At 32.9% G+C, this 12,818-nt stretch overlaps 2 protein-coding genes across 2 annotated transcripts; one reads left to right on the top strand and one right to left on the bottom strand.

Annotated features, from left to right (window-relative positions):
- Positions 1-18: 18 nt before the first annotated feature.
- LOC147397328 (deSI-like protein At4g17486) lies at positions 19-1,619 on the top strand. The gene is made up of 3 exons (XM_086452904.1): positions 19-385; positions 649-936; positions 1,029-1,619. Exons 1-3 carry the CDS (start codon positions 253-255, stop codon positions 1,274-1,276), a joined length of 669 nt encoding a protein of 222 aa, XP_086309030.1. The 5' UTR covers positions 19-252; the 3' UTR covers positions 1,277-1,619.
- Positions 1,620-11,122: 9,503 nt separating this feature from the next.
- LOC147397327 (uncharacterized) lies at positions 11,123-12,524 on the bottom strand. The gene has a single exon (XM_086452903.1). It carries the CDS (start codon positions 12,399-12,401, stop codon positions 11,367-11,369), a length of 1,035 nt encoding a protein of 344 aa, XP_086309029.1. The 5' UTR covers positions 12,402-12,524; the 3' UTR covers positions 11,123-11,366.
- Positions 12,525-12,818: the final 294 nt, after the last annotated feature.

Below are 12,818 nucleotides of genomic sequence, written 5' to 3'. Positions count from 1 at the left end.
GGAAGAATCAGAGAAAGAGAAAGAGAGATTCTTCTAAGATAAAAAAAAAAAAAAAAAAAAAAGAAACATTAAACAAACGAAAACAGACAAGAAGACAAATCACATCGAAATATCTTCTTCTTCTTCTTCTTTTCTCTCTTTTTCTTTCTCTTCGATCGAGTGATCTGGTTTTTATTCTAGAGACATTTTGAATGAATCTGTCTTCGAGATCGCGCTTCATGTGAAGCATTTCTCTTCTCAAATCTTCGAAAAATGTTGAGAAGAGTCTTCTCCAGCAAGAGAAAAACTGGATCAGTTCCTGTATATCTCAATGTCTACGATCTCACTCCCATTAATGGCTACGCGTATTGGCTCGGCCTTGGAGTCTATCATTCCGGCGTTCAAGGTTAGAATTATCTTCAATTTTTTTTATTATTTGTGTGAATAAATTTCGCTTATATTCTTCTTCAATCTAGTCGATTAGGCACCAGATCTACCGTTTGATTGCTGTACAAACCCTAAGGAAAACTTATTAGAAATTAGAGAGTTTCATTAGAGGATCAATTTTACATTTTTATTAACGATTCTCTTGTTAATCTGTGTTTAAGATTCAGATCCGGTAAAGCAGGTGTCTGATTTATTTCTTTTTTGGTTTTTTTTTTCTCCTAGTTTATGGCGTTGAATACGCTTTCGGTGCGCATGATCTCCCTACGACAGGGATCTTCGAAGGAGAACCGAAACAATGCACTGGATTCTCGTTTCGGAAATCGATTTTGATTGGAAGAACAGATCTAAGTCCCAAAGAGGTCAGATCGTTCATGGAGAAGCTCGCGGAAGAATATACAGGGAACACTTACAATCTCATAACTAAGAACTGTAACCATTTCTGCAAGGACGCGTGTCTCAGAATGACAGGGAAACGGATTCCTCGTTGGGTTAATCGACTCGCCAAAATCGGTAAGAATCCGATCCATCGATTTCATGTTCGAATCTCTCCAACTGTTTGATAATTTGTGTTTGATTGTTTGTTTTGGGGGATTGGATTCAAGGTTTGTTGTGTTTTTGTGTTCTTCCGGAGGAGCTACATGAGACGAAGATTCAGAATCGTAGATTGCAAGATAGGGTTCGCGAAGAAGAAAAGAAGAAATTGAGGAGCCATTCAAGTAGGTTCATCTCTTCTTCTTCATCATCATCATCTTCTGCTGATTGTTGTCGAATTAGAAGTAATAATAGACACAAACGTCCTCCTCCTCCTTCGCCTTTGCTATTCGCTTCACCTTCGTGCTTGGAGCTTTAATGGCGGTCGAGACTCGAGATCGATTGATTGTTAGGGTTTTTAAGATTCCCAAAAATAGAAGAAGAAACGAACAATGCCCTCTCTGTCCCTTCTAGTTTTTCTTCAATTCTAAATCTTTAAATGCTAACAGTTGGCCAACTCTCCTGCTTGATAAATTTTGCAGTTGTATTTATCTTGATTAGAATTCTTTTTCTCTGAAATCTTTCATGTTTTCTGATGATCTAATTGATCTTCATCTCATCTACACAAGAGAAAGACTGTGATAGACTTTTACATTGGAGTTGTAATTCTTAAACTCTTATCATACTTTTAATATTTCATGTAAAATTTCTGTATTCTTTTACCATTTCTTTTCTCGTATTAAAATAATATCATCTTCTCTTTTGCAATTTTAAAATAATACTATCTCTAAGAAAGTGAATCAAATTTTATTAAATTAAGTTGTACTTTTAAGAAGAGAATCATGTTGTTCACTATTGTTTTTTAATCTATATTATTTTTCAACTGTCACATATCCATGGTTTGATTAGTAACACACAAAGTTTGCTAATCTATCAATATCTCAAGCACCAATTAGCTGAAAATTCATTGTAATCATAAAGGTTTTGATCAATATTATTATTTTTCAATAATAAATATTTAATATATTTTTAACCTTTGAATTTTTTTAATATCTATGAAGCTTTTTGATGAATTTGATAAGTATAATTTTTTATTCAATTTGACAATTTTAATGTTTTACTCTACACTGCACCATTTTTCCCTTTTAATTTGCAGTAACACAAATATTTTATTATTATCATTTTTTTTTTAATAAATGAATATCGCTGTAGACAGTGGATCAAGCTCGAATCTGGGTTTTACCCAATCCATAAATCATGATTTTGTCCAAGAATTAATCTTGGGGCACATGCAATGCCCGCAACTCACATGCACTAGGTACGTGAGGGTGTGCCCTTGAGGAAGTAATGCATATCAAAATTGTCATTGAGTCAATTGGGATTTATAATCATTGGCTTTGAACATGTGAGGATTTTTGAGGAAAAAAATGTATTTAGCAAGATGAATGGAAAAGGGTTCTTAGTGGAGAGAATTTTTAATTTTTGAGAGCAGAAATCCAATAATTTGGGAATCTAACTTTGAAAAGGATCAACTCTCAAAGCATTAGAATATGGTTTGATAACGAGAGCAATTCCGCCACAAGGGTTATGAGTAAGATTTAATAATGCAGGTTTGACTCTACATCTACTCATTGTCTAGGGCACGTAATCAAGGTCTCATTTAGCGGCGTCCTGCTTTCAATTTGAAGTGCTTTTAAAGTGTAGGGTAAAGCTTAGGGTGTTGAACATTTCCCATATATATATATATATATAATCTAAGTTGGATGCATGTCCTGCCAGATACATCCTCTCAAAATTCAGTCCAAGGTCTAAACATCGTTATCCTGGTCATATTTCTAAAGTAGGATGTTTACCTAGACTTCAAGGGGCATCCTAATTTTAGTCCTTGAGTGTTATTCTTTAAGAGTGGTTTTTCGCTCTCAGTCCAATACCGTTTTGACACGTGGTTTTGATGATATAAACAATAATAAGATATTTTCTTTCTTGTCCACCGTAAAAAAGTCAAAATTTTCTTATAAGATCATTTTATCACATTCAAAAATATGATCCAATAGTAGAGAATGAAATTCTATGAATTTCAAAACATAAAAATCAAAATCAAAATATTTTTCACTGTTGTATTTTAATTTTAAATTTAGGTGCTTGGTAGCCGTTCAATTTCAATACCATTGATCAAGTTTGAAAAAATTATTACCATGATTTTTTTCTTAAAATCTAAAAGGTTGTGATGTTTGATTGCTAATATAATAACTCAGGTGGATCTCACAATACTTTTTAAGGTTTGAAATCTAAAAATAAAGATTTATGGACAGGATGTGTGGGCAAGAAAGAAATTTCCTTCTTATTACTTACATCATCAACGTCACATGCCAAAACGGTGTTGGTCTGTGAGCAAACAATCTAGTCTCTAATGAAAGGCATAGAGTCGAGATTTGAGAGTATGCTCACGGATATATTAAATTCCCTGATTAGAAGGCATCTCGTATGCTTAGGGCATAAGATGAGAGGTAGGGAAATTTTTTTATATAAAAAATACACTGTAATCAGGTAAATTGACAACAACTTACCAAAAAGAGGTCTATGGAAAGGCCTGTCATTGCAAGTCCCAGCTAGTTAGCTGGTAAAATCTTTAGGGGAAGATACAAGAGTCCAGGCTTCAAATCCCGTTACTACTAAGATACTCAACTCATTAAAAACAAGCTCACCAGCAATAAATAAGAAGAAAAATAAATAAGGTAAAGGTTTCTCATTTCAATTTGAAAATATGTTTATGATAAGACATTGATTTCATATTCTGTCGGCACCAAATTAAAAATAGGCCTCCTGATAAAAAAAACAAGAAATAAGGATGTATATTTGAAGTGAATTGACTATAAGAAGAGCAGGGACAGATTACTCAATTCAAGAGTTGAACCTTGAAAATTTCCAAACCTACCTTGTAATTTCTCTCTACTCTCTTTGAAGTCTATACATGTGCAAGCATTATGACTGTGGAGGGGTTGAGTTTGGAGGCAACAATGACAACCTAAATGTTTACCCAACTTCTATAGGAATTATGATTGCAACGCATGGATTGTTGGGCATGACTGTGACATGCGTTGAGCTCATGAGAATAACTTTTGTGCCCTTATTACTCATTCATTTAAAATTCTAAAAAACATTGAGTGGTATGAAGAGTTAAGTTGGAATTCAAAATTGGTCCAGGCAACTTCACCTTATGGCTTGCTTTTTATACTATAACTTCTACAAGAACCCGAAAGTTGACTGTGCACCAAATGATATTTCAAATTCAAAAAATATTTTTGAGAAGTGAAGCTAGCAATCAAGGCAGAGCTAGAAAGGAGTTTGTGGGGGGCAATTGCCCCCTCCCCCCACACACACTTTGAGACAATCTTGTATTTTCAATTAAATACATACCTCATTTGCCGCCACTCACTCATCTCCCTCCTTATTTACCCCCACCCCATCACCCCCTTCCAATTTTTCCCCACTAGCCCCCCTATAATTTTTCAAGATGACATTGTCTCTTGATTGGACCTTCTTATGGACTAATTTGAAAAGATTTAAATAGTCTTTTCTTCAATTTCCTATCAAAAATCTTTGAATTTCTCCCTAAAACTATTTATTTCCAAGTTTTTCAAGTGTACCATTAATTATAGTTTGCCCCCACTATAATAAAATCCTAATTCCACCCCTGCAAGAAGTCATCCCTTGACTTATTTCCTAAAGATACCTACCTCTTAAGTAATGGACTTTTCTAATGTCCTACAAAGACTTCAAGAAGTCATTCCGTGGGGAATCCCTTGTTCACTTTTACCATTCTGGACATTGGTTCCTTGGACAATAGAATGTAACTTAAGTAATTCCTAGTGATGATCATGGATCTGTGTTTGTCACGGCGAATATGCTTAGCTTGCTAAGTTTTTTAAGTCTGTACGTGGTAATACCATAGAGTTGGGGTGCATCGGATACATTTATTCTATATAAGAATATATAGATTGATTAAGAAATCTAACTTCTCATGTGGCAACAATTCTTATTACCTGAACTCTATTATACACCCTTGTAACATTGGGCGTCTTGGCTTTCTATGAATTTAAGGAAGGAAATAGGACCTTAAGATGTACCTAAAAACTAATAGCAAACTCCCAAGGGCAAAGAAATCTGGGTGCTTGGGATATTTTAATTGAAGGGTATAATGTTTTGAGTTATCACGAAGGCACTATACACAACCATGTCCAAATTCCAATGAAGATACGTGTAGAATGAATTTCATTCTAAGGCGTGAGGCAAGACATTCAACTGGCCAATGCCTCAAGATGTAAAACGTAAGCCTCACATGTACGATATTTTTAAATAAATAATATAATATTAAATACTAAAATTAAGACAGTCCTTGCATATTTATAATCTTCAAATCCACACAATCAAATTTCAAGTTTTAACCTATTACAATAGATAATAATATAGAATATATATATATATATATATATATATAATATATATATATAAGTCTCTACAATAAATAATTGGTTTATATTTATTGTACAAAACTAACTAAATAATAATTTTTTCAATAGCTTCACATGTATAATACTAAATACTATAAACCAACTTAACTCAACGATTTTCTTTGAATACATTACTATTTTATTTTCAAATTCATTTCTAAGTGTTTCGATTATGATGCATATTATATTAACAAAGAAATATAAGTACATTTTTTTATTATATAAAATATTTCTTAGATAACCAAAAAGAAATAAAGAAGCGAGTTAGTAATAAAAGAATTAAGAAGAATGGGGAATAAATGGATTGAGTCATAGGATGTGGGAAACATCCTTCTACACCACATCGCCCTTGAGTGCCAAGGCACAAACCACATCAACTTTGAAGGATGTTAGAAAGCTAGGAGCACGAAAGGGATAGGAGTATTGGAACAAACCTCACCCTATAAAAGCAAGAGGAAAATAGAGAAAAGGGACTTCTTCTCTCAACAATGGTAAATGAATGGTCACAATGCGTGGATTAGAAAATTATCATAATCATTTGATCAAATAAACTTTTAAACAAAAACTAATTGATCCTCTTCATTTATTTATTTCTTTTCTTTTTTTAACAACTTTAACGCACTCAGGCTTTGGTTCTATATCATCTCCCAACTACAACTTTACAGAGGTAGAGTAATTCAAAATCATTCCAATGCACTTGGATTGGGGTTCGCTACTTCAAAATATTCTGGAGAGAAAAAGTTAGAGAGGCAAAAGAAGAGAATGAGTCTCCCTCTAATTGTTGACAGTAAAAAAAAATGAGACAGTTGTAAAATATTTTACTGTAACTAAATTTGTGGAGAATCATTTTGGATCCTATAGTTGAAATGGAGACCCTTTAATTTGATTAGGCAAAATTACTCTTCACAATAAAATACTTAATAGATATGCTTATTTGCGTTGGAATTATTTTTATTAAGTTGAAATCTTAAATTAATATTTATTCAGACTTATACTTATCTCAAAGTGACACATAATCGTGTCAGAAAAGAAAAATTATCATTCTCATGATGCCGTATGACTTTATAAATATCAATATTAAGTTCCTCAAATGTACATCTTGATGTGGGGAAAGTTCTGCACTAGTTCAAAAAGTTGCTTTTCGCTTTCTTCATGATTGAGACATTTGTGAAATATCTACAAAAGATATTCCAATATTCAAGTGAGAATCTTATTAAAATTATTTATTGTAACAGATAAAAATAGAGAATATGCTTTAAGATCCATCAAATGATAGGTCCCACTCCCACTGCATTTGTTGTGTGTCCCCCCACAGAGTTGGTGTGCTTGATAGACAATATCGTTATGCCCACTTTAATTTGGTGCTTAACAAATTAACCCCTATAAAAGTCATATGTGCCGGCCTGACCTGACTAAGTACACCCTAAATAACCACGAATACTATTTCTCTGAACCTTACGAACAACCCACCTTTCAAACATTTAATAGGCTTCATTCATTCAATCTTAGCAAGAGAGCATGATAAACCCTAGAAAAAGAAAAAAGACCTATTAAAAGAGACACCACTAATATCTTTCTTGAAGATTTCCTTTGTTGACTCACCTAAGCATGCCTTATCCATTTTTTTTTTTCTCTTTAAAAAAAAAAAAAAAAAGTTTTGAACTATTTCACTATGAAAGGCATAGATCTAAAACTCAGATTAATCATTAAGTCCTCCATTGAGCTTGTATAGACCAAAGGTCATATTAGAAAAAGATTTCGTCGAATTCTAATTATATAAAAATTGAAGGAATATTTATGAAAAAGTGATAAACTTTTGATGAATTTACAATTCTAACTTATTATTCATTTTATTTATCAAAATGTGAACGATAACGAATTCAAAGGTTTTTAAAATGACTATTTTGTAATTTTAAAGTGACTAATTGGAAATAGTAACTTTAAACTTGCGAAATAGTCACTTTAAAATAGTTGAATTTATAATCATTTTGAATTATTATTATTATTTTTTAACGAAAATGTGATTATTCATATTTTAATAATTAAAATGAACAATTAGTCGGAATCATAAATAACTCATTTTCAACTCACCAAATAGTAATTCACCCAAAATTGAATTCTTGTCATTTTATTTGGTCCAAATATTTATTTGACTTAGACTTGATAGGTGTATAGGATTAGTATAGGTGGAAGTCCACTTCTCTAGGGCTCGGTTAAAGCTCAATCGAGCCCAGTCTGAATCCACTCATCGACAACCCTAGTCATATTTAAAGGAATGATCTATTGATATCTAACTCTGCAACATTAAAGGAAAAACATTCCACTAAAATATTAATTGTGATATAGTAGTCCATTTGATCTCGCACACAACATTGTTGTACAAGTTTGAAAAGTTAAATATATCTAGTTGAATGGAAAAGTCATAGAAGCAGTGTGGAAAATCTGCCCATTTGAATTGGAAAATTGGCCGACCTATATCTCTTATGTTTCATGTTCTTTTAGGTAGTAAAACAGTAAATAAATATAAGTTTTAATATTAAAGTTTTAAAATATCTTTAAAATAATAGGTAGTTTAATATATTTTATTGAATTATTGAGTCAACTCGTAATACAGCAAGTTGACTGATTAATGGTTGAATAGGTAAAAAATAATTTATTGAAGAAGTTGAAGATGATTGATTTTTAGTAGTGGACAAGACAGGTCCATTTAGGTCATTTTATGTTAATCATCTGAGACTAAGGGAGGTAACTCTAATTTTTATCAATCTAAGGAGGGATTTCTAATATATCACATTAATAAGGAAGCTGAGTGATAAAAACCCATGTTTTCAGATTTGAGTGAGAATGATTAAATATTTCCTAACCTACCATGAATAATTTGGTATGGGTAGCTCAACTTTGTCAACTAAACAAACAAAAGCAGTTAGTGTACTACTGATCACTCTCCTAAAATAAGAGATGTGCTATTGGCACCCCAACTATTACTTATTACACCCCATTAAAAATAAAGAAAATAAGAAAATTGTTGAGAATAAGTAAAAGTTGGTTACCAATAGAAACTCTATTTTTTTTTTTTTTTTTTTTTCGGATTTCTACTTTTTGGGTTTAAGATTTTATATGAATCAAATCATAATTATAAAACTTATAGAAATTGTTTTTTATATTTTTGGAAGGTAATGGGAGGGGGGGTAAAGGCACACCCGCAGACCAGATTGATTCGAACCAAAGGGTTACAACCTTAAGTACAAGACCTAGAGGCATCCTCCTTTACAATTTACTAATCTTTTGGGGAAGAGCATCAACAAACAAGGATATCTCGTGAGGGGAATTGAAATTGTTTGAACGAGTATTATGATGTTTTGACATATTGAGATAATAATTTCATCCAAAACCTTGTAATGTTTGAATGGTGTGTTTTAATCTTTAATTTTTGGGGGTGTGATAAATAATTTTAGAAATTGGGGTGTAATAAGTGAAAGTTAGGGTGCTAATAGCAACTCTCTAAAATAATTACTAGTAATTTTAAGAGAATGATCAGATGCTATAGTAGTAACTTATTATGATACTACGATTCAACGATGTGCTAGCTAGTTTATTGATCTATATGTACCTGTCAATCACTAGGTGATATCGTAGAACACAGCTTAAGTCAATCAGATGAGCTTATTTATATGAAATGAATGGAAACCGTTTGGAAATTTATTATTTGATTTTGTTTCGAAACATTTCCTGAGGTGGGAAAAAGTTAGGGTTTAGGGTTTTGCGCAATGTTTCGATACAATATTTTGGTCAAGAGAAAATACTTTGATACATTCTAAGATTATTCAAAATATTCAATTTCCTAAGATCAATGTTTCACCGAAACATTTTCAACCAGCACGAAACTTTGAAGATAAGATTTGAAGGATCCAATCTTAAATTTTTTGGTTAAGATTTTGATGATGAGAAGGATCCAATTAAGTATGGATAAATGTCTCATATGATTTTGATACAAATAGGATCATTTAGGGTCATAAAGTATCCAAACATTGGAATTTATTCTCATTATATATATAAATTTAATTAATTAATTAATTAATTAGATACTAAAATCCAACCTGAAACATTTATTATAAAATTTAAGCCTTTTAAGACACTTTTAGCTAAGAGAGGGATAAAGATGAACTGTCACCTTCCTACCACCCCATCCTCATAATATTTTGGGTGATTTAGATATACCTCTCCACATTTTGATTGATATTTGAGATACCCATATGTTTTCAAATTGATGTCATACACCTTGACTTTGGTATACTCTAGAAGATTAATGAAAAAGACTTAACTATCCTCATGTTCAACATCTGGTCAAGAACCCTTTCTCTTTCTCCCAATATCTATCATCTTCAAGCTTGTCATTATCTAAGATAAAATATTATTTTTTTACTTATTCAACCTTATCCTAACCTCTTATAGAAAATCTTGATATATCTACTTAATATCAAGGGTTTATGAATAAATGTTGAAGGTTAGGAGGGTATTTGGATAATTTTCAATAGTATAATGAGAGAGACCGAGTCAATGGGATATACATCAGATTGAAAAGATAGGGTATCTCAATGACTATCTCACCTAATAATTTTATTTATTTAATTACAAGGGTATCATGGTCATTTAAGAGACCAAGGCACATTGGGGTTCTGATTGCTTCCAGTTTAAGTAAGACAAGCCTAGGCCTGGGCCTGGTCCAAGATTCTAGCTGAATTCACAGCACCAGCTAAGCTAAGAGTGGGTTCATTTCATCACTTTCCGTGCCAAATAAATGGAGAACAATAACGAGATCCAAAGTACATCCAACTATTCCCAAAAACATCTGCCCCACTCTTCTCCATGTACCGAGACAGATATCAACACCTATCAATCTTCTTCTTTTTTCAGGCCCACCAATCTGACGGTATCTATTCATTTTTTAGACTTTCTTCTATATTTTTAAAAGTGCCCCCCCATCTCACATCACATGCCTCTCTCTCTCTCTCTCTCTTATTGGTCAACATTTCTGAAATTAAAATATAGAATCACGAGTCTACAATCACTCTGGATTCCAATCAAATCAAAACAAAACTAATAGGGCAATACAATCAAAACCCTTGAAAGTAAAACTCAAATTCACAAACAAGTTTTTCTTTTATATTTGACAAATTCAATTTCATGTGTTAAATATGGGAAAATTCTCATTCCAACACACTGTTCATTTTAATTTTCAAAAAAATACTGATCATAACTTTAAAAATAAATAACAATGATCTCTCAATTTTCAAAAAATACTGATCGTAACTTTAATTTTTTTTATCAACAAGATCGTCACTTATGATCTCCCTACTTCATGTTTTAATTTTTATCAAGATGAACATCTCTTTAAAATTAGAATAAATACTTGTGATCTCGTTACCTCATGTTCAGGCATGTTTTGAGAATTAAAATGAACAATAGTATTGAAATGGAAATTTTAACAATATTTGTGCATGTTTTTTAAAAATTTCTGTCTCTTTTTCCCTCTAAATTAAACCCACAATATCTTAAGAAAAAAAACTACTTCTCTTAGGTTTTTCTTTTCTCACACCAATTATTTAATCTAAAACTCAAATACAATAGAATTGAAGAAGAAGAAGAAATGCTTATTTTCTAATAACACCAATTATTCAAAATCCAACACTATAATCCACGAGAACTCAAGAACAAGAATCAATGATTCTCTTTGTTTTTTATACCAATTATTCAATCCATAACAACGTAACTCAACTAATAGAACACAGTACTCAAAATCAAAATCAAGAAGAACAAAAAAGAAAATTTCATAAGAGAACGAAGTGTTGGATAATTTATCTATCAATCAAATATTTATTGGAATCTATATTCATGAAAAAATGGGTTAGTGTTGTGTAAAATAAAGGACACAAAACATAATCATAAATCTATTAATCTTTAGCACCTCCAAGCATAAACCAGTAAAGAAAACCCAGACTGGTTCTGCAACTCAGTCTCCTCCATACTCTCCCACTCCATCACTGAAGAACTACAAGCAGACGAAGCAGACGACATCGATGAAGACGAGGAACTCCTTGTCTTAAACGAACTCTTCTTCAATTTCTTCCTCTCAAACCCATTCATCCCAAAGTACCCACCACATACATTCTTCTTCTCATTCAACTCCACCTCCCCTGCTTTATCTTCAAACCCAATTTTCTCAAATTTGAACATAAACAGGGCGTGTCCATCTTCCACATCGTCAAACAACCAATTAAACACATCCCATGAGACCTGAATCGGGATCCCATCAACTTCAATCCTCTCATTCCCTCTAAATTTCCACTTCAATTGCTTAATCTGCAAAACCCTTTTACTATCCACACTAAAACAGAGTCTAGGTTCATCATCGACACTACAATCAATCGAAATATCCCTAATTTTACCTCCAAAATTCGCTTTTGTGTTATAAACTTTGGTACCAAACACATGTTCTCTCCTCAAAATCAAATCTTGGATTCTCTTCAGCTTCCGAGTTTTCGTTCGATTGTAAGCTTCGTTGTGAGAATCACCAACTAAAAGTACCATCTCTCCATCAACAACTACGGCGACGTAAAAATCAGATTTGGGTTCAGGACCTGAGACGAATTTAGCTTTGGTGAGATCCCAATACACTTCGATCTTTGTTTTGGTGTTCTTGAGATGGAATTTCTTGGAGCCCTGTTTCCTCCAAAAGAGAAAGGGTTTCATGTGAAGAGCAAAAGAGGAAGAAACGTTGTCGTTTTCATCGAAGCGAAGATCTATGTAGAGAGAGCGACCGATGACGTGGCGGCACCATGTGAGAGTGGCGAGACCGAGCTGTGTGTGGTAGAGACAGGTGGTTAGATTTGGGTTGTTGGAGATGGGCGGCGCCACCGCTTCTCGTGGTTGGAGATCGGTGGAGATAGAGCGAGTGGGATGAAAGCAAGAGGTGAAAGAGGAGTGATCTGTCATTTCTGTATTTGTTTATGGTTTTTGTGAGAGACTTTAGTGTTTTAGAGGAGAAGGTGTAGAGGGTTTTAAAAGGAGAAGAAATGGAGGAAGAGATGAAAGATGTGTGGGGAAGAAGGAGCGAACGGAGTCTGAGTTGGAACTTGGAACTTTGAAATTGAGAAACTATTTGCTGTCTTATAGAAACTTCATAGTTTTGAAGTACACACTCAATGCTCCACGTGGCATATATTTAGTGCACTAGATTCCTTAATGCTGAATCAAAAATCTTTGGTGACTTCTAAGATAAATGGCCAAATTAATGATTTCTATCCATCATATTAATATCAACTTGATTAATCTTTTCATGATCAAGGCAATCGATGATCGGATCAAACCCGAAACTCTGAAATCAATTCCAGTACAACAAGTTTGGATCTC

Source organism: Akebia trifoliata, chromosome 8, assembly GCF_017979445.1.
Source record: "Akebia trifoliata isolate Shusen 1 chromosome 8, ASM1797944v1, whole genome shotgun sequence".
Classification (NCBI taxonomy): Eukaryota; Viridiplantae; Streptophyta; class Magnoliopsida; order Ranunculales; family Lardizabalaceae; genus Akebia; species Akebia trifoliata.
This window is presented reverse-complemented; position numbering and strand designations above follow the sequence as displayed.